Raw genomic sequence first — 21,774 nt, forward strand, 5'->3', positions numbered from 1 at the left:
ATTTAAGATGATAATATCGATCTAGCTTACTGAAGTGTGTGCAACAAGTGTCTCACAGCAGCCGTGGAGCAAACGCACAGTGAACACACAGAGTAACGTTATAACATCATTTTCAACATACTCAAATGTATCTGATATGATAAAACAGCGCTGCGTCAGCCTTATGGTCACCCCACATTCGCTTGACCGGAAGAAGCGGAAGCGGCGAATGTGGCATAATAAAAGTCCTGCTACTGTTGAGCTGTGTCATGCTCGTGTCTCACCCAAGCCTGTAGTGCTCCTGCCAGAAATTGAAGCTTCCGCGCCTCGATCGCCCCCCAGTGGCCGGTCCCAGTATAGCTCCTAAACCCCACCCCTCCATGTATTTGAATGGACGCGAGACACACTAAACAATTTAATTACACTTCAAATAATTGTTTCCTAAAGATGGTTTCTGTCATTTTAGGCAGTTTTTATTACAATAATTTCATTTCAAGTGTTCGTTTTTTAAATAAGTTTAGTTTTAGTGAGTTATTTGATGCTATAAAAACGGGGGGTGTGACGTCATGATTGACAGCTGAGATTGACGGCTTCTCTTAGTGAAGTTGTCACTGAGGCACTAACGGACTTTTTTCTGGATTTTTGGGAAGAGATTGGAGCTTAAGCTTTAATTTCTACATTTCCATAACTGTTTATTTTACACCAACATAATGAATTGTTCTGCATCTGCGAGAGTGTGGGCTGGCTTTTGATAATCGCGCCTCTACTTCCTGTTCTCTACTGCGCAACTCCGGTCCCGAGATAGCTACTGCGCAGACTCGGTCCCAAGATGTCAGCACCGTGAGCGGGCCTACGAAAGCTTCAACTTTGGTCAGCGGAAGTCAATGAAGTCGCGTCGTCCATATTTTTTTACGGTCTATATGGTCTCACCCAAGTGGCAACCTCCCGCAGTTTCTCTTGAAGCCAATACGGAAGTGACATTTACTGTAATTCATCGACTGGCCGCTAGGGACAGGCTCCAGAAGGGAGCAGAATCTCATTGAGCCCCATGTTAAAATGGCCAACTTTACAGCAGATTAAAGCATGTTTACAGCCTGGTACAAATTGTGGTTTTGGTCTATACGGCTAATTTTGCCCTTCATGACAACTGTGAGGGGGGTGAATTTTTTTATAAGTCATTCGTTTACATTATGTAAAGCATTATAGTTCTGCATAATTAAGGGCGTGGCCACTTTGAGTGACAGGTGGGTGGCCATTTATCTGCTGTCTGTTAGTCATCGCATCACTTCAGCTCCGCCCACGTCCCGCCTTTTTGCCCATTTTCTGTTATCCGGGAGTGACACGCAATGACGCGCTGCCAAGATGGCAACGGCCATCTCGTCCATACTTTGCGCTTCAAAACTGCTCTTCAGAATCCTATGGGTGACGTCACGGACACTACGTCCATATTTTTTTACAGTATATGGTCTAACCTCCTCTGCTTTATTAACGTTAATAATCTCATCCATGAACATGATTTCTGCCCGAGTCCTGTCCTGACTCTTTTCCACCTGCTGTGAGGTGAAGACTACAACTTGCAAGATTCCGCGCTCAATCTCTGCGTCATCAAGCTACGACCTTTAGCGGCGAAAAATTACATATTGTGCCTTTAATAGTTTTCATTAAACTCATGAAAGCCCTGCAGTTCCATATTTTAGGTTTATAATTTTTTCAAATGCTTATTTTCATAGATATAAAATAATATGCACATTAAATACTACATTTCTATGCCTTTAAATATAAAATATTAACTTTTGAAAAATATAAGAATCTTACATTTTTAAGATTTAATTAAATCTTCAAATAAGTTATTTTTATTTAATTATTTTGTTAGTTACTTTTTTTATGGATTGTTTTACATTTGGCTTTTCATAGCTCAAGGCTAATAACATTGAAGTCACTGTATGATATCGGCAGCTCACTGCGATTAACTTTCTAAACAGACTCTCTTAGGAAAGAGGGTGGGATCAAAGGATAAGGGAAGCTCGTTTCAGAGGCTGGGCAAATAGCTGGAATTCCGTTTCCGTTCCTATTCCAGGGATTTTACGCACTCCCTCAGCGGGGGGAAATCACATATTATTTACACTTTTCTGACCCTCACCGTTACCGATGGCTTCTTCCCCGCAGAAATCTCCGTCTTCTCCCAAGTCGCCAACTCCAAAGTCTCCGTCTTCCAGAAAGAAAGATGACTCATTTCTGGGAAAACTTGGTGGGACTCTGGCCAGGAGAAAAAAGGCGAAAGAAGGTAACGTTAACGTTAGCGATTGAATTTAAATGCCTTTTTTGTGATGTCTTGCGCGTTTAAAATATTGAACAGCAGATCTAACTTAGTCATGACAGTTTTGCTTTAAGGTAACGTTACCCAAGTTACTACATAACTTCATAAGTCTACATTATTCCCTCCTCCAACGGGATGAGCGTTTGTTAACACTGTCAACATCTATGTTTCTTGTATATATTTTAAAGACTTCCAAAAGAAACGTCAACGTGGTGTGTTTAAAGTGGTGAGAAATATGTTTACACGCCAAAGTTTGTACCGCTTTCTAGCGAGGTTCGATTTGCGGACGAATCGCTCTTTTGAGTCGGATCTTTTCAATGAATCATTTCGAACATGGCGCTTCTCTAACACGGTTGAATCGACTCTTTGAATCGAGAACCGTCTCTTTTGAACATCTCTAGCTCTAGTGGTCCTAAAAATGATAAATAAATTGATTTGACACATGGGGGCGAAGGTAACACTTTATTTTACAGTCTCCTTGTTACATATGTTACATGTACTTACCATAGCTAATAACAGTAAAATATACATAATTACATGTAGCTAACCCTCAACCAAACTCTAATCCTACCATAATTCTAAATACATGTAATTAATTAATATTTACTTAGTACTTAAATATATAATTACATAACAATGACACCGTAAAATAAAGTGTAACGGGCGAAAATCAAAGAAAGGCAAATTGCAGAAATGTTAGAAATAAAACAAAGTAAATATGTGTATAATCTTAGTTAGATTATGCAACAGACACAGTGCAACCATCGGATTGAATAGTAAAAGTCGGATCACTTTTCTCTATAAAAAAAAAAGGATTATAAACCATCAAAGATAGTCCTATACTGTGAGCTACGAGGTTGTTGATCAATGGTATATGCTTTTGTAGAGGCCAACATCCTGCATTATTTCAATTTATTTTGTAAATAATCGTGTTAAACAGTGGAATTCCTGAAAAACTATAATACCCATGATTCTGCAGAGAATCTCCACCAATCAGAGCTTCAAGACAAGCAAATAGCGACTCCCAAGACGTAAATGAGTCAGTTTCCCTATGCTCTCAAAATACTGAAATATCTGTGTGTGTATATGCATATTTAGCTATAAATGTTAAATATATTGTTTCTGTGTATATAATCAACCTTTATAGTTTTATATTTATTATCTGTTGTTTGTCATTCGCAATGCTTCATCGGGTTTTGTGCCTTTGTCTTTTTGTCCAATTTTCAAAAGAAAAATGTGCTTCTTTTTTTTATTATTCAACTTTAGTGATTCACCTTGTATTTGGTTTGTGGCTTATAACTTTTTAATGAAGAAAAAAAAAAACCTATAGGAAAACTACTTGGAAAAAGTGGACGGACACTGTTGAACTCTGTTGTACTGTGCTCAATAACGCATCGATGTCATTAATGCGTCACATCCACACATAGTAGTTAATTTAAGATTTGAACATTAGTTATTCAGAGATTTATTAATGATTTTTATTTGTGCTCCATTTTGGGCACCCTGGAGGCATGATTATAAAAACCTTTCAAAGTATTCCCCCACATCTGAAAATGCTGAGTCATCGCATCGTTCTGATGAAAACCTCTAAACTACCGTCTTGAGTAGTAATAATCAGCCTTTTTATAGTCTAGAAATCACATGTTGGCACATTATAAAGTGTTCTCAAGCGCTGTCTTTAGCTGACACCCAGCTTCGGCAGTGTTTTTCTAACCATGTAAGGTATTCTGTCTGGACGAGGCTTGAGATTGTTATTGTACAGGAATGAGAACAGAGTCATCTCAGCCTTGAGACAAGAACTGCTGCGAAACTAGGCCGCAATGCCCAATATTAATAATCCCGAGTCTGACAATGAATTTATGGCGATGCGCATCCTTAACAAATAAAAATATATTAGTTTTGTTGTTGTCCTCTTATCCAGTAAGTAAATTAGGCTGTGTGCCACTACCCATTACGTTTGAGTGTTTCTTCTGGGTTTGCACGATTCCCAGAGTGCACTTCTGTAATGATTGCGCGACATCCATCAGCACTTGCAAGGCCGATTGAGAGGAAAAAGCAGCTGAGCCTTCGGATTCTCTGACTGCCTATTTCTCCGTCTCTTATTCACCCACGCACAGGAGGAGAACTGTGATCTGGATGGGTAATTGATGTAGGATTTGATTTGACTATTTCGCAAGATGCAGTACATTTTATGATTATTGCTTTAGTTACACAAATGAAAATATGAATTACACAGGATACTACTACTTAAAAGGTTGGTGGAAAAAATCTGAACATTTAGTCGCTTTCATGCTTCATGTCACTCCAAACCCATATGCTGTTGTTTTTTTTCCTGTGGATTAAAAAAATTCCATGTAAAGGCAGTTTCAGCTTCAAAAAGTGCATAAAACACCATAAAAGAGAGCTCTTCTGATGGTCTTCTTGTTATTGACTAAGAAATTGTGGTGCTCATTGTTGAACATCCTCCCAGTCACCCATGTTAACCTCATCGCTCATCATAATACAAGATGCATGACATCTTTGTCGTGCCGTTGGATTGTATGCACCCCCGCGTCAGTGAGAAGAAGCAGCAGGAGAGCAGCTGTGCGTGAGGTCGAGAGGGTGTTGATTAATAGGATATCGTCCTCCATGGGAGGCCTCTGGAATCCAGCACAGGATGTTCGCATCCCCATAATCATCGCTGTAGACAGTGATGCATGCTGGGTTGCTGTAGGAGCGAAGAGATGGAGTCTTGGGTTTGTCTCAGAGGATGTTGAGAATGTCGACGTTTTCCTGAAGTCTAATAAATATAGGATTTTTGACCATTTTCATCTGAAAATGAGACGTGAGGATAGAGTTGTGGGCAGTCGCAGGGTGTTGCGAAGGTGTTTTTGGTCATTGCTAGGTGGCTGCTTACTGAACTTATCCTGATGTCACTTGTGGCTAAATATTATTATTCATATTATTCTTAATTTTATTTATTTAATAGGGTCGTATGAACTTATGCTGACCAGTTTTTTTTTTTTTGTTGTTGTTGATCAAAAGTATAGTAAAAACAGTGATATTCTGAAATATTATTTCAATTTAAAACAGCTCTTTTCTATTTGAAAATATTTCAAAATGTACTAAAGCTGAATTTTTTAGCATCATTGATCCTTCAGAAATCATTCTAATATGATGATTTGCTACTCAAGAAACATTTATTATTATTATCATCAATATTGAAAACATTTGTGCTGCTTTATATTTTTTAGTGCTGTTAATGCATTCACGCATGCAATCTATTTATTTTTTCCAGTTTAATGTGTTAACAATATTTAACACAAATTTTCTGTCATCCTTTGGCTAGCGTTAAATTATACACTTACACGCTCTGATGGTCTGTTCACACCAAGGATGATAACTATAAAGATGACGATAAATATATAGTTCTAAAAATCTTTCTCAATATTAAAGAAAAGCAGAGTTCACACCACAGCTATAATGATAACGACACAGAGAAACCATATCGTTGGAATCACTTTCAGAATTTTATCCAGCTGCTAAATGATAAAAACATTCCCATGGCGTCTTCGGGGAACCGAGGTTACATTAAGTAACCGAGTACATTATCTTTATACAGGGAGTGCAGAATTATTAGGCACGTTGATTTTCTGATCATATTTTTTTTCCAGGCACATTTGACCAATTCCAAACCACAGTAATCCTAATAACTACTATTGATTTAGTATTTAACAATGTATAAGTGATATATAATTGTTCATGAAGGCTGGAAATGAAAAACACCTTATATTCAGGTGTGCAGAATTATTAGGCATGTTTTCTTTTACAGATAAATTGAGCCAAAAAAGAGATTTAACTCAGACTGAAAAGTCAAAAAGTATTAAATGCCCATGAGAAGGATGCAACACTAATGCAATACTAGACATTGCAGTTAAGGCATGACCATTGGACAGTGAAATGCTCGTTGGGTCAGCAGGATCTGACAAAAACATGTGGCGGAGAAAAGACACCTGTTAACTGCAAAAGAATTAAGAATTAAGGTGAAGAATTAAGGGTGAAACCATCAGGAACCCTTTAGTCTCCAGTAGTGTTGTAGTACTCGAGATCGGTCTTGGTCTCGAGACCGGTCTCGAGACCACTTTTTAAAGGTCTTGGTCTCGTCTCGGAATCGACCGCATTTTTACTCGGTCTCGTCTCGGTCTCGGACTCAGAGGACTCGGGATTTAATTTCAAGACCGGTCAAGACCACAACTGAGAGCATATCACGAAATTATTTGTTAACATCATTACTGTGATGATTAGACAAAAAACTTCAGACCAAAAGCTTGACTCGTCTCTAATTTTAAATACTTTTAGTTTTTACTCCCCTCCCCTCCCCTCCCTGCGCTGCGCCGCGCCGCGCGCCGCCAACCCCCACATCGCATCACACACACACTCCACACGTGAATGCTTGAGACAGGAGAGCAAGCTGTGCCGTCACCGTGACCGTGGCTGTTGGAGAGATGTCAGCCAAATCTTCTGTTATACAATTTTGCTACCTAAACCACAAAGAGTTCATCTGCAAAAATGCATCCAAAAGAAAACATACAGCAGTGTGTAAGTTCTGCAACGCGACGCTTACTGAGACGGCTGGGACCACGTCAAACTTCTATCGATATTTGCACTAATATGCATTAATTCATACTTAACTAATGCACAGATAATCACGAGTTAATGTATTACTAATGGTGAACTAACCCATTTATTAATGATTACTGCATCAGCAACCAATGAAGATTCAGCATGATTAATATATTAAGTAATCATCTAATTGTTATTAGTTAAATGTGTCAATGTATTAATTCCTTAATAACATATTATATGAACTAATAATGTAAAGCAACGTGTTAATTACCTCAATGGGTCAAAGCCATGCATTTCAACTTGTTGTCTGCTTTAATGAATCATTAGCTAATGATTTACAAAGGTATCATTGTGTTATGACTTTACTTGTTGGGGCACATGACTATTAACTAATTCAAAATTAATTCAAAACCCATTACCACAAGTAAATATTACTTAATCAATTAGTTAATAGTCATGTGCCTCAACAAGTCATAACATAATGACACATTTGTAAATCATTAGCTAATGATTAATTAAAGCAGACAACTGGAAGTTGAAATGCGTGGCTTTGACCCGTTGTGGTAATTAATTTAAATGATTAGTTAGTATAATATGTTATTAAGGAATTAATACATTATGATATATTTAACTGATAACAATTTAATGATGACTTAATCTATTAATCATGTAGAATCTTCATTAGTTGCTGATGCAGTGATCATTAATAAATGGGTTAGTTCACCATTAGTAATACATTAACTCATGATTATCTGTGCATTAATTAAGGATGAATTAATGCATACTAGTGCACCCGTATTGTAAAGTTTTACCCACTTTTCCCATTGATCAGATTTTATTTAATTTTTCTCATTAACTACAGCTTTATGTTTTGTCCTTGGTGGCAAGCTTGTTAGAAGTGTTTTGCCACGGCAGTTCATTCAGGTCTGGCATATAATGTCATCAATGTTTGAGGTTCTCCCAATTACAATTTTTGTAATTTTTTTGGCCAAAATGCCTGCATCGTGTTAGGTGGATGGCAAACCATTGAAAAGGAGTTCTGAATAAATGGTTAAGTTCATTTCAGCTCTTAAGTGTTTATTCGCATTTATTTGCTTATAGAAGAAAAAGATCAATTCCCACATATCAGCAATGCCTGTTGATTATTTTATCAAAACTTCTCTCTTACACACCCACACACACGAGAGAAGTGCCAATCGTATGCATATTCCACATTTTATCAGAAGTGTGTCATGCAATGTGGGGATTTGCACTGGTCTTGGTCTTGACTCGGTCTCGGCCTGTCTTGGTCTTGGTCTTGACTCGGTCTCGGCCTGTCTTGGTCTTGGTCTTGACTCGGTCTCGGCCTGTCTTGGTCTTGGTCTTGACTTGGTCTCGACCCTTCAAAGTCTTGGTCTTGTCTTGGTCTCGGTTTAGGTGGTCTTGACTACAACACTAGTCTCCAGCGCCACCATTTTCCAGAGCTGCAACCTACCTGGAGTCTCCAGAAGTGCAAGGTGTCAGGATCTCAGAGACTTCAGTTAGGTAAAGAATCCTAAAAAATGACCCCCACTAGATAAGAATCACAAGCTGAAGTGTTGTAAAATACATGAAGAAGGTTTTTTTATAGGCTTTATGGACAGATAGGTTGAGAGTGACTCTTGAAGTACCAGCACCACATCCTCTAGTACCACAGTTTGAAGAATTCATCTTCCAGAATCTGGCAGTACGTTTTGGGAGTTCATTTTTAGTCCATCTCTGCAAAACGGACTTCAGGATGGACTAAAATGAACTCCCAAAACGTACTGCCAGATTCTGGAAGATGAATTCTTCAAACTGTGGTACTAGAGGATGTGGTGCTGGTACTTCAAGAGTCACTCTCAACCTATCTGTCCATAAAGCCTATAAAAAAACCTTCTTCATGTATTTTACAACACTTCAGCTTGTGATTCTTATCTAGTGGGGGTCATTTTTTAGGATTCTTTACCTAACTGAAGTCTCTGAGATCCTGACACCTTGCACTTCTGGAGACTCCAGGTAGGTTGCAGCTTTGGAAAATGGTGGCGCTGGAGACTAAAGGGTTCCTGATGGTTTCACCCTTAATTCTTCACCTTAATTCTTAATTCTTTTGCAGTTAACAGGTGTCTTTTCTTCACCACCTGTTTTTGTCAGATCCTGCTGACCCAACGAGCATTTCACTGTCCAATGGTCACGCCTTAACTGCAATGTCTAGTATTGCATTAGTATTGCATCCTTCTCATGGGCATTTAATACTTTTTGACTTTTCAGTCTGAGTTAAATCTCTTTTTTGGCTCAATTTATCTGTAAAAGAAAACATGCCTAATAATTCTGCACACCTGAATATAAGGTGATTTTCATTTCCAGCCTTCATGAACAATTATATATCACTTATACATTATTAAATACTAAATCAATAGTAGTTATTAGGATTACTGTGGTTTGGAATTGGTCAAATGTGCCTGGAAAAAAAATATGATCAGAAAATCAACGTGCCTAATAATTCTGCACTCCCTGTAGTTATCGTTGGTGTGAATGGGCCTTTATTCATGCAAATGCTTTTACACTATTTAAGCGCGACATGTCAAAGTGGCTGTGTCTCATTTAATTTAATTTTGAAGGCTGCGTCCTCCAGAGGAAACATCCTGTGAAGGATGCGGTATACGGAGTGTCCTTAATCAGAATTAAACAAGACGTCCTTCATAGGACACACAGGCAGGAAGTATCACGTTGCTATGCCAACACGTTCACAGTGGAGTTGCGCACTTACACCAGTTATATGAATGAAAATGATTTATAACTTGAAAATGACTATGAAATGTTTCTTGGCTTGACAGCAAAGTACTGTTCTAAACGTTTAAAAATCACTAAACGCTTGTAATCCTGTTTACCACAACTATTTATTTGAGGTAATACAGCTTACGGCTGTATCTTTGACGGCTATTAATGGCGACGCAAAGAATTGTGGGTTATCTGCAGCAGCAAAGGATACACCTTAAATTAAAAGTTTTTATTTTTTTAAGCCTAATAAATGTTTAAAAAAATGATAGCTTTCAATTACACTAATGCTGAATGGCTATAATTAATGTTTAAAATTGAAAAAAACAAACACATTTTTTTTAATTGAGACCTCAGTAGCTGTATTAGTATGTGATATTGGCCTTCGTTCATAAAAATATTTAAAATATACTGTCTTTGTTTTGTTTTTTCTACATTAATTTGGAGAGTAACATAAATGATTACATTATAAAATATATACAATAATGTGATTAATCTAGTTAATTTTTTTATCGATTGACAGCACTATTTTTTTCAGTATTCTTTGATGAATAGAAAGTTCAAAAATCAACAATTTAAATTTGAAAACCTTATAAAACAGCAATAACACAAGGAATAAAACACTCAATTTCTTTCTCTTTTTTTGGCCACTGTATTCAGAAATAATTTGTTACCTCTCTCCTGATGTGCCCTGTATCCTATAGTATCGGAGCTGCAGGAGGAGGGGATGAACGCCATTAATCTCCCCATGAGTCCAACACCTTTTGAGCTTCATCCTGAGGACATCATGCTAGGTACTGAACCCGTAGCCTGATTATTCAATTGATGCTCCCTCAGGTTAATAATAAGCCCTTACACCCTCCTCTCCTCTTTTTTCCCAATTCCTATCTGTCTCTTTCTCTCATAGAGGAAAATGAAGTCCGCACTATGGTAGACCCAAACTCGAAAAATGACCGTAAACTCCAGGAACTCATGAAGGTTTGTGTTTAAAGCCAAAATGTCAATTGTCACCATTTATTCACCCTCATGTCATTCCAAACCCTGTGATACACTCACGATTATGCCTAAATTAGGTGCTCATCGACTGGATCAATGATGTCCTGGTTGGGGAAAGGATCATTGTGAAGGACCTGGCTGAAGATCTCTATGATGGACAGGTTCTCCAGAAGCTCTTTGGTACAGCATCTCAGTTTATTTTACTATATGGCTTCTTCTGATTTGACTAAGTTCTACTTGCACTCCTTGAGATCTTCTCCACATCTCTATTCTGATTGGGCCTTGTGCTTCTTCTGTCCTGTAGAAAAGCTTGAAGGTGAGAAGCTGAATGTTGCAGAGGTGACCCAATCTGAGATTGCCCAGAAGCAGAAGCTGCAGACGGTTCTGGAGAGAATCAATGATGCGCTGAAGGTCTCCACCAGGAGCATCAAGTGGACCGTCGACTGTAAGTCCCTAGAGCTTCAACATGAGTTGTTCAAATGATCCTAAATAAGTGTTATGTGATGTTAAATATGGACCTTCCTTAAAGTGTCCACTTAGATATGCCGTGGTTCACAAAATGGCTTTACAACAAAGTGAAGTCTGTTTAAAGCGCTATTGATGGGGGTTTCTCATAGCTTTGAGCTTCAAAGGCTTGGAAACACTTAAGGTGATGTTACGGTGTCTTTTAGTGGATTTCAATCCCTCCAATTATGTGGAAGAGACACTAAAGGTTGTTTTATGAGGCAGAAAGATTAATGCACTATTGATTTTCGTATTAAATGGAGGCCAACATCAATCCTGTGTCCTTAATGAACACTTCACAGATCTGAAGCTACTTCTCAGCTTGTTTCATGCCAATGCTGGTTTTAACCCTTTCAAATTAAACTAAGGAATGCCAAGATGTGAAATGGAAGTTGCGATGGTCTTTTCTTCCCTATTAAAGGGTTAGTTCACCCAAAAATGAAAATTCTGTCATTAATTACTTACCCTCATGTCATTCGACACCCGTCAGACCTCCGTTCATCTTCGGAACAGAAATTAAGATATTTTAGTTGAAATCTGATGGCTCTGAAAGTCCTCCATTGGCTCAATGGCACCGTTCACTCTCAAGACCCATAAAAGGTACTAAAGACGTCGTTACAAAGTCCATCTCACTACAGTGGTTCTAAAATAACTTTATGAATCGGCGACAATAGTTTTTGTGCGCAAAAAAACCCTAAATAACGACTTGCATAGTGATGACGATTTCAAAACAAAGCATCATGAAGCTTCGAAGCGTTATGAATCACTGAGTCGATTCAGCGGTTTGAATCGCCAAATTTCAGCAGTTTGGCGGTTTGACACGCGATCCGAATCATCATTCGGCTCAGTGATTCATAACGCTTCGAAGCTTCATGATGCTTTTTTTGAAATCGTCATCACTATGCAAGTCGTTATTTAGGGTTTTTTTGCGCACAAAAACTATTGTCGCCGATTCATAAAGTTATTTTAGAACCACTGTAGTGAGATGGACTTTGTAACGACGTCTTTAGTACCTTTTATGGGTCTTGAGAGTGAACGGTGCCATTGATTCAATGGAGGACTTTCAGAGCCATCAGATTTCAACTAAAATATCTTAATTTCTGTTCCGAAGATGAACGGAGGTCTGACGGGTGTCGAACGACATGAGGGCAAGTAATTAATGACAGAATTTTCATTTTTGGGTGAACTAACCCTTTAAGATGTGTATCTAGGTGAAACGGCTAAAATGTAGTAAAAAGTAAAACGGCGGGAGTTGATTGGATGGTTGTGGTTTGCTATTGGCCGATCTCATGTGAGTGACTGGTTGCTCCGCCCTCGCGCCAGTAATCACGTCATCAGAGAATTGCTGCAAGAGCGAGGGGAAGTTATTTTGATTAAAGATTACGAGGGCACACAAATTAAAAAATTTATATAGAGTATATGCGTGGATAAATCATTATTACAATATTCCATAATTTATTTATTTTTTTCACCATTTGCTAGCGGTTCACGCTAAGAGCATTGTGGCCATCCTTCACCTTCTGGTGGCGCTTTCACAACACTTCAGAGCCCCCATTCGCCTCCCTGACCATGTGTCCATTCAGGTGGTTGTGGTCCAGGTATGTACTCTCTGTTTTAGACTGTAATGCTAACGGCTAATAAATCTATGTTGTTGTGATGCTAAAAGTAGATAGCATTAATTAACAGTTATGTTTACATTTAACGATGAACTTGTCATACAAATTATTCTCACAAATCTCCACAAAAGCAAGTAAAAGGTTAATTTGTTGTTTTTGACCTACCAATTTTTGTCTATGTATTTTAGGAAAGAAAGCAAGTTAGCATACAACGTTCAGATGAAAGCTAATTAGCTTTACTTTCATCTGTATTTTGTCTTGATTTCTTTTGATTTTGTCTGGATTTACTTGCACTTATTACTTGCTGAATCAATACAGGTGCTGGTCATATAATTAGAATATCATCAAAAAGTTGATTTACTTCACTAATTCCATTCAAAAAGTGAAACTTGTATATTATATTCATTCATTACTCACAGACGGATATTTTTAAATGTGTATTTCTTTTCATTTTGATGATTATAACAGACAACTAAGGAAAATCCCAAATTCAGTATCTCAGAAAATTTGAATATTAAGACCAATACAAAGAAAGGATTTTTAGAAATCTTGGCCAACTGAAAAGTATGAACATGAAAAGTATGAGCATGTCCAGCACTCAATACTTAGTTGGGGCTCCTTTTGCCTGATTTACTGGAGCAATGCGGCGTGGCATGGAGTCGATCAGTCTGTGGCACTGCTCAGGTGTTATGAGAGCCCAGGTTGCTCTGATAGTGGCCTTCAGCTCTTCTGCATTGTTGGGTCTGGCATATCGCATCTTCCTCTTCACAATACCCCATAGATTTTCTATGGGGTTAAGGTCAGGCGAGTTTGCTGGCCAATTAAGAACATGGATACCATGGTCCTTAAACCAGGTACTGGTTGCTTTGGCACTGTGTGCAGGTGCCAAGTCCTGTTGGAAAATGAAATCTGCATCTCCATAAAGTTGGTCAGCAGCAGGAAGCATGAAGTGCTCTAAAACTTCATGGTATACGGCTGCGTTGACCTTGGACCTCAGAAAACACAGTGGACCAACACCAGCAGATGACATGGCACCCCAAACTATCACTGACTGTGGAAACTTTACACTGGACCTCAAGCAACGCGGATTGTGTACCTCTCCTCTCTTCCTCCAGACTCTGGGACCCTGATTTCCAAAGGAAATGCAAAATTTACTTTCATCAGAGAACATAACTTTGGACCACTTTTTTTCCTTTTTGTCTTTAGCCCAGGCGAGACGCTTCTGACGCTGTCTGTTGTTCAAGAGTGGCTTGACACAAGGAATGCGACAGCTGAAACCCATGTCTTGCATACGTCTGTGTGTAGTGGTTCTTGAAGCACTGACTCCAGCTGCAGTCCACTCTTTGTGAATCTCCCCCACATTTTTGAATGGGTTTTGTTTCACAATCCTCTCCAGGTTACGGTTATCCCTATTGCTTGTACACTTTTTTCTACCACATCTTTTCCTTCCCTTCGCCTCTCTATTAATGTGCTTGGACACAGAGCTCTGTGAACAGCCAGCCTCTTTTGCAATGACCTTTTGTGTCTTGCCCTCCTTGTGCAAGGTGTCAATGGTCGTCTTTTGGACAACTGTCAAGTCAGCAGTCTTCCCCATGATTGTGTAGCCTACAGAACTAGACTGAGAGACCATTTAAAGGCCTTTGCACGTGTTTGAGTTAATTAGCTGATTAGAGTGTGGCACCAGGTGTCTTAAATATTGAACCTTTTCACAATATTCTAATTTTCTGAGATACTGAATTTTGGATTTTCCTTAGCTGTCTGTTATAATCATCAAAATTAAAATAAATAAATGTTTGAAATATATCAGTCTGTGTGTAATGAATGAATATAATATACAAGTTTCACTTTTTTAATGGAATTAGTGAAATAAATAAACTTTTTGATGATATTCTAATTATATGACCAGCACCTGTACAAATGATAATGGCCAACATTTTCTTGCAGTTCCTTTGAAACCGAATTAAATATGGATAATTATGGTCATATATCCTCAATATCTAAAGCTATTTAGCCTTAGTAACTAATGCTAGCTTGCTGATGTTGATGCTGTCATTTTTATTTTTTCCATTTGTTCTGCTTTCGGTGTTGTCTTCCTTTTGATATTGAATCTTTGGATATTGAAAGGACTTTGCAGGCCTCAAAGTCTCTATAGTCTATGAAAAATTGGAAATACGGGAAATGTAACATTTCAAATCAGGAAAAATCTGCCAAACGTAGTAGAAATGATATGCATACATATGTGTAATTAAATATAATATTACATTTGATATATCAATACTAATTAATTAAATATTAAAAAAAAAAAAATTATGACATAATTTGAGAAATTATACAGTAATCACAAACAACTAGGAAATCATAGAAATTCATAGAAAAAAATGTCAGAATTCTAAAAAAATTCCATTTTTTTGTGTGCGCATATTTTACAGATTATATTGAAATATGTGGTTTCAAATTTTATCGTTTTGTATTTCTCCCGTTATGCCTGACAAGAGAAACTCATTGTTTTACCATAACGGATATTTTAATATCACATGATAGCAGTTTCTTAAGTCTTCTAGAGAATTCGAACTCTTGTTGATATCTATTCTGTTCCTTTTTTCCTTTCCCTTAGAAACGAGAGGGCATTCTCCAATCCCGTCAGGTCATGGAGGAGATCACTGGCAACACAGAGTACGTCAACGCTGCATCCCTAATTTCCAAATGTCACCCCCATGTGTTCATAAATGTGCCAATATCAGGGTTTAATGATCTTTTGCATTTTTTTGTAATGATTCCTTTCATATGTTTCAATCATTGTGCAGTAGATTGTCGCTGTTTTGTCACCCTTTGTGTGGACACATACATACATGCATACATACATACATACATACACGCATATACACACACACACACACACATATGTGCACAGCTGACTGTAGAGCTTTCCAGCAGGCACCTGGCAGCTGGGGAGATAAGTGTGTGTTTTTGCACGTGTATGTGTGTGTTTGTGGAATACTTCCTGAGGCTGTTATCACACACACAGTAGCTGCTGCTGCCCAGGATGATGGCTGGCAGGAGTGATTAGAGAGTGAGGAGGGGGGGGGCCTCATGGGGAGAAAGCCCTTTCCAGGGCTGTCCCAGACTTGCCTGATCAATTTGATCACCCTTCCACATGCCCAAATAGCAGCTGACTTTTTTTGCCTGGCTTTCAGTTACCGTAGCATTACGAAAGATAAATTACCTCCCATGCTGTACATGAGATGAATGAAATGCATAACAAGCAATAATGCGCTGATGTTAAAATTCTTGCAGATACCGATAAGCCATTCATTTTTTTTCCCTGTTATAACCTATGCCCGACTAATGGCCGATATTAAAATTCAACACAGTTGTCTGAAGAAATTTAAAACATGCTAAAAACGAAAAACAATCATTTTAAATGTTACATGCATCACAACATTATAATATACAGTAAGAAAAGTTTACATTTATTTTGAGATTTGCTAGATATCATTAAACTGTGTTATTAAATCAGTGTTTTTAAAGATTGAGCATTTAATGCCGGCAAAGAGGGAATGAGCTTGAACATTTAAATATCCAAAATCAGCCAATAAAAAATCTCTAATATCAACCAAAGACTGCTGTGTTACCGATATATATCATCTCCCCTATAGTAGCTGGAATTATCATGTCATTTTCTAACCGCATGCTCAGTCATAATTTAATAGAGTTGTTCTTTATGTTCATAGGGCATTATCTGGCAGGCATGGTAAGTGTTATTCAAATTTCCATAATTAAGATGTTATGTACACTACTGTTAAAAAGTTTGGGGTCAGTAAGAATTTTTTTTTTTTTAAAGAAAATAAATTAATATGTTCTATTCAGCAAGGATGCATTAAATTGATCAACAATTGACTGTAAAAACATTTATAATGTTTCAAAAGATTTCTGTTTGATATAAATGCTGTTCTTTTGAACTTTCTATTCATCAGAGCAGCAAATCAGCATTTTACCAACCCCAAACTTTTGAATGATAGTTTAACCCTCATCCTTCCCTCGCACTTTGTAACATATCCTAACCTCGTGGGTCAAAATGACCCAAAGCCCTAAAATTATACTTTTTTTTTTTTGTCCCAAAAGCATTTAATTTATTTTTGTTCATATTTATGCAATTGATTTTGAGATTTTTTTTTAAATGATTTAATTTACCTTCTAAATTACTATATTTTATCCATAAATAAATAATAATTTGAGCACATTCTTCACATTCTTTCAACTTAAATTCAAAATAACTCACAATGTCTTGTATAAATCAGCTCAAAATATTTTACATTGGGTGTCTTTGCCGACCTTTTGTGGAAAAAAAGATAATATAACATGATATTTCATGACTCTTGCCACTAGATGGCCTTATAGTTCTATATGGCGCAAATGAGCTGTTCTGCTGGGTCCTAAAGTCAGTTTCCTTCAGTATACATTCAGATACACATGTAGTCATTTTTAGTTTGAATTTTGAGCATTTTTAGGTTTTTCCTATGTGTACTGATTGAAACATTCCTTGCAATCCATTCATTCCTATGGGGGTCAAATTGACCCGCGAGGGAAGGATTTGTTACTTTTTTTAAAATTTCAACAACAAAACTCCTCGAATCCAGTCAAATTTTTTGTGTATTCGTGGTTCAAGTGCGACAAAAGTCCTTGGGTCCTGGATCACTCCGATGAACACTCAATTTTTTAATAAAAAAAAAAAGGATTAAAGGGGTGATGAATTGAGAAAGCAACTTTCCCTTGAGCCTTTGATATATAAAAGTTAATCGAAATATAAGAATATCAAGATTATGAAGATTATTATTGACTTGTAACGCCAGTGCTCGCAAAGCCCAACGTCCCGGGGCTATGTATTTTTCAGACGGGCTACCAAAACGTATCACCGGCCTGCCGACGGGCTATCTTAAATGGTGAAATAACATTCCTTTCACAGCATTTCGCGAGTCCTGTGAGCGTTTCCCCAGACGCTTTCAAAACAATCCCCACATGTACTGAGGGAGCTGAAGCTCATTAAATATGCAAATCTTATTCCAAGTCTTCAGTGCGGCACGCCCATCAAAACCGAGCGTTTTTCAGAGAGCCTCAAAACCAAGGCAAAAAATAGCCTATTACTTATTCATTATGATGTTTTTGAATGTAAAAACCACACAAACGTCATTAGTTGACCTCAGACAACATTATACAAAAATAAAAAAAGCCAGTTAATAACACCTTTAAAGTTTGAAGTAGTTTTCTAATACATGTATGTATTCTTCCATGCAGAGCGTGATGCTTTTGACACCTTGTTTGATCATGCTCCTGACAAGCTGAATGTTGTGAAGAAGGTATGAAAGAGCACAAATTTTAGTCGAATAGACATCCTAAGACAAGCCTGACCACATATGCATCTGTTTTCCACAGACTCTAATCACCTTTGTCAACAAACACCTGAATAAATTGAACTTGGAGGTTGCTGAACTGGATACACAGGTAACTAACACATGGATCAACACAATAAATATACTGTGACTGTGGTAAATTAAAGCGCTAAGCCATGAGAAATCATCCGTTACAGTGATTTTATAAAATGGTTGCAGCAACAACATGATGAAAGGGTATTTGTTCAATAAATGTAAGGAAATTACAGTTCTGTCATCATTTATTCCCCTTCATGTCACATGCCACAGTCTGTTTGGCTGTGCCAGTCAATCTTTTACATGGAATTACAATGGGAACTGAAGCTTTCAATCTTCAAAACGCACCATAAAATTAGAAACTATTCTTCACTAAATAAAGTAGCTTATATATAGGCTGTTTACGGTTGCCAAATATTAATCAGCTAATAAGATGCTAAATGATTGCCATGTTAATATAACATTCAATCATATTCATAAGTGTGTGTATATACACTACCATTCTAAGGTTTTGGGTCGGTAAGATTTAAAAAAAAGTTTTATCAAAAATTCAAATTCAATCAAAAACAGTTACAACTGTAAAATGATGAAAAAACAACTTTTTTCAGAATTCTTTGAATAGAAATTGATTCACTGTCACTATTGATTTAATGTATCCTTGCTGAATAAAAGTATTATTACTTTTTTACTTTTTTTAGTATTATTAGAACAGTACTATCTGTTTTATGTAAATTAGCATTTCTCAATACAGGATTGAGTTGTTCTTACTGAGGCATGTTTGTAGTTTGCAGATGGTGTGTATCTGGTCCTGCTGATGGGACTTCTGGAAGGATACTTCGTCCCCCTCTACAACTTCTTCCTGACCCCTGAGAATTTTGACCAAAAGGTATAAATTATGAGTGCATCTGCGGTTTAGCGTGCTTCAGTGTGGAAAGCCATCCTGGTGTGCTGAGTTGAGTGTCATTGAGAGGGGGTGGTGTTGACAGTCAGCCCAGAGTACAGGCTGCTCACCTGGGTCACGTCCAGCAAGCCCAGCCCGTGCCAAATGGGCATGTCGCACCAGGATGCATCTGTAATCTGCCTCTGCACAGGAAACGGATAAGTGGTGTGATGTGTGGCTCCCTTCTAATATCCAGTGCTTGTGTGTGGATTTCAGAGATAACTGCTTTTGGTCCAGTTTTGGGAAATCACTTTTTATATAAAAAAAACAAAAAAACATGTACCCCTCTTTGTACTTCTTCAAGGTGTCAAAATATGGTTGTTTCTTTTTTATCTGCAGGTTCATAATGTGTCTTTCTCCTTTGAGCTGATGCAGGATGGTGGCCTGGAGAGGCCCAAACCCAGGCCTGAGGGTAATTATGGCTTTGTTTTCTGCAAATCCTATCATTGTAATTGTGTGGTTGACAGCCTATTTAAAAAAGATTTGTCTTGTCAGGGTTGTACTCTGCTATTGATGTTTTCCCAATTCTCAAGTGTTGCTCTTTTAACCTGAAAGTACATTTCTTAAATGCCTCGCATATGGAAGTTTCAGATATAATTGAAATTTTTTTTTTTTTTTAATACAGGCCTTTGTTGGGTTGTGCTGTAAATATTATTGACATAATCTTCATTTAATCTACTTTTTTTTTGTTGCAGAATATCTTATACATAATTCTCAGTTTTTGAATATAAATATTTAATTCGATAAAAAAAGTTTTTAATATATTTTATATTGTAATTCCACATCTAATCTCCAAATTAATGTAGAAACAACATAAAGACAGGATATTTGAAATATTTGATCTAAATACAGAAATTGAAAAAAGTTATCAAACACTTCAGTCTTCACTGCATAAGTTAAATATAGATTAATCCTTATTAAAATTACCAAAGTTCAGTTAATAGCAGTGAGAAATGGTCTCTTTGTCTTACATTAATGACAGACATCACAGCAGCGGGTTTATTAGGCTGCTGTTACTTTATGATTTGAAGCACATGACGTGATTTCGGGTCTGACACGCATCCGTGTCTTCATATACTGTAGCGCAGCCAAAGGATGACAGAAACAAACTTAAAGACAGCCTTAGAATATTTTTTTAATTATTTAGTTACTTAGTAATTTTCATTAATTTAAGAATAGTTAGCACTATTTCCCTCGATCTGTGAAAACGACTAAAACCGCTGTATTATGATGCCAGGCCAGTAGTTGCCGATGTCACTTTGTAAAGAAAAACTACACGCCTATAGGTTGAACACGTAATACACATGCACATGACATCACCGTAGTCACAAATTTGCGTTTTTGTAGTTTGCACAGACACAATAACGGTATAGTTTTTAAAAAATGTTCCAAAAGTTTGCATTTTTCCCCCAAAATGCTGTTGGCGTGTGAATGAACGGCCAAAACACAAAAGGTTTTCAGCTTTTAGTTGAAAACGGTGTCGTGTAAACGGCAATTTAGCTGGCACATTTTTTCCTACCTTAAGAATATTTAATTAAAGTATTAGTATTAGTTACTATATATACACATACACTGATCATGCATAACATTATGACCTAATATTGTGTTGGTCCGCCTTTTGCCCTGACCCGTCGAGGTATGGACTCCATTTAGACCCCTGAAGGTGTGCTGTGGTATCTGGCACCAAGATGTTAGCAGCAGATCCTTTAAGTCCTATACGTTGCAAGGTGGGGCCTCCATGGATCGGATTTGTTTGTTCAGCACATCCCACAGATGCTCGACTGGATTGAAATCTGGGGAATTTGGAGGCCAAGTCAACACCTCAAACTCATTGTTGTGCTCCTCAAACCATTCCTGAACCATTTTTGCTCTGTGGCAGGGAGCATTATCCTGCTGAAAGAGGCCACAGCCAGCAGGGAATACCATTTCCATGAGAGGGTGTACATGGTCCGCAACAATGCTTAGGTAGGTGTTACGTGTCAAAGTAACATCCACATGGATGGCAGGACTCAAGGTTTCCCAGCAGAACATTGCCCAAAGCATCACACTGCCTCCGCCAGCTTGCCTTCTTCCCATAGTGCATCCTGGTGCCATGTGTTCCCCAGGTAAGCGACGCACATGCATCCGGCCATCCACGTGATGTAAAAGCAAACGTGATTCATCAGACCAGGCCACCTTCTTCCTTTGCTCCTTGGTCCAGTTCTGATGCTCACGGCACGTTGGTGCTTTCGGTGGTGGACAGGGGTCAGCATGGGCACCCTGACTGGTCTGCGGCTATCAGCCCCATACGCAACAAACTGTGATGCACTGTGTATTCTGACACCTTTCAATCAGAACCAGCATTAACTTCTTGATCAATTTGAGCTACAGTAGCTCGTCTGTTTGATTGGACCACACAGGCTCCAGCCTTCGCTCCCCAAGGGCATCAATGAGCCTTGGCCGCCCATGACCCTGTCGCCGGTTCACCACTGTTCCTTCCTGGGAGCACTTTTGATAGATACTGACCACTGCAGACCGGGAACACCCCACAAGAGCTGCAGTTTTGGAGTTCCAGTCGTCTAGCCATCACAATTTGGTCCTTGTCAAACTCGCTCAAATCCTTACGCTTGCCCATTTTTC

At 38.0% G+C, this 21,774-nt stretch overlaps 1 protein-coding gene and 1 long non-coding RNA gene across 2 annotated transcripts in view; one reads left to right on the forward strand and one right to left on the reverse strand.

The window, feature by feature from the left end:
• The window catches only part of LOC307121727, a 29,201-nt gene extending 26,589 nt beyond the window's left edge, over nt 1-2,612 (reverse strand). The window contains exons 1-2 of the long non-coding RNA XR_013815983.1: nt 2,556-2,612; nt 2,120-2,235 (exon numbers count right to left, since the gene is read on the reverse strand). This is a non-coding gene — a long non-coding RNA (uncharacterized lncRNA). The remainder of the gene's footprint in view (nt 1-2,119; nt 2,236-2,555) is intronic.
• The window catches only part of parvaa (parvin, alpha a), a 21,452-nt gene continuing 1,647 nt past the window's right edge, over nt 1,970-21,774 (forward strand). Inside the window, exons 1-12 of the mRNA XM_079809449.1 lie at nt 1,970-2,263; nt 10,381-10,470; nt 10,584-10,654; nt 10,750-10,852; nt 10,977-11,117; nt 12,659-12,774; nt 15,407-15,465; nt 16,524-16,543; nt 18,085-18,146; nt 18,223-18,291; nt 19,000-19,101; nt 19,495-19,567. Of these exons, the coding sequence (XP_079665575.1) occupies nt 2,128-2,263; nt 10,381-10,470; nt 10,584-10,654; nt 10,750-10,852; nt 10,977-11,117; nt 12,659-12,774; nt 15,407-15,465; nt 16,524-16,543; nt 18,085-18,146; nt 18,223-18,291; nt 19,000-19,101; nt 19,495-19,567 (1,042 nt within the window). The 5' untranslated portion in view covers nt 1,970-2,127. The remainder of the gene's footprint in view (nt 2,264-10,380; nt 10,471-10,583; nt 10,655-10,749; nt 10,853-10,976; nt 11,118-12,658; nt 12,775-15,406; nt 15,466-16,523; nt 16,544-18,084; nt 18,147-18,222; nt 18,292-18,999; nt 19,102-19,494; nt 19,568-21,774) is intronic.

The sequence above is a fragment of the Gobio gobio genome (assembly GCF_949357685.1).
Source record: "Gobio gobio genome assembly, chromosome: 25".
Taxonomy (NCBI): Eukaryota; Metazoa; Chordata; class Actinopteri; order Cypriniformes; family Gobionidae; genus Gobio; species Gobio gobio.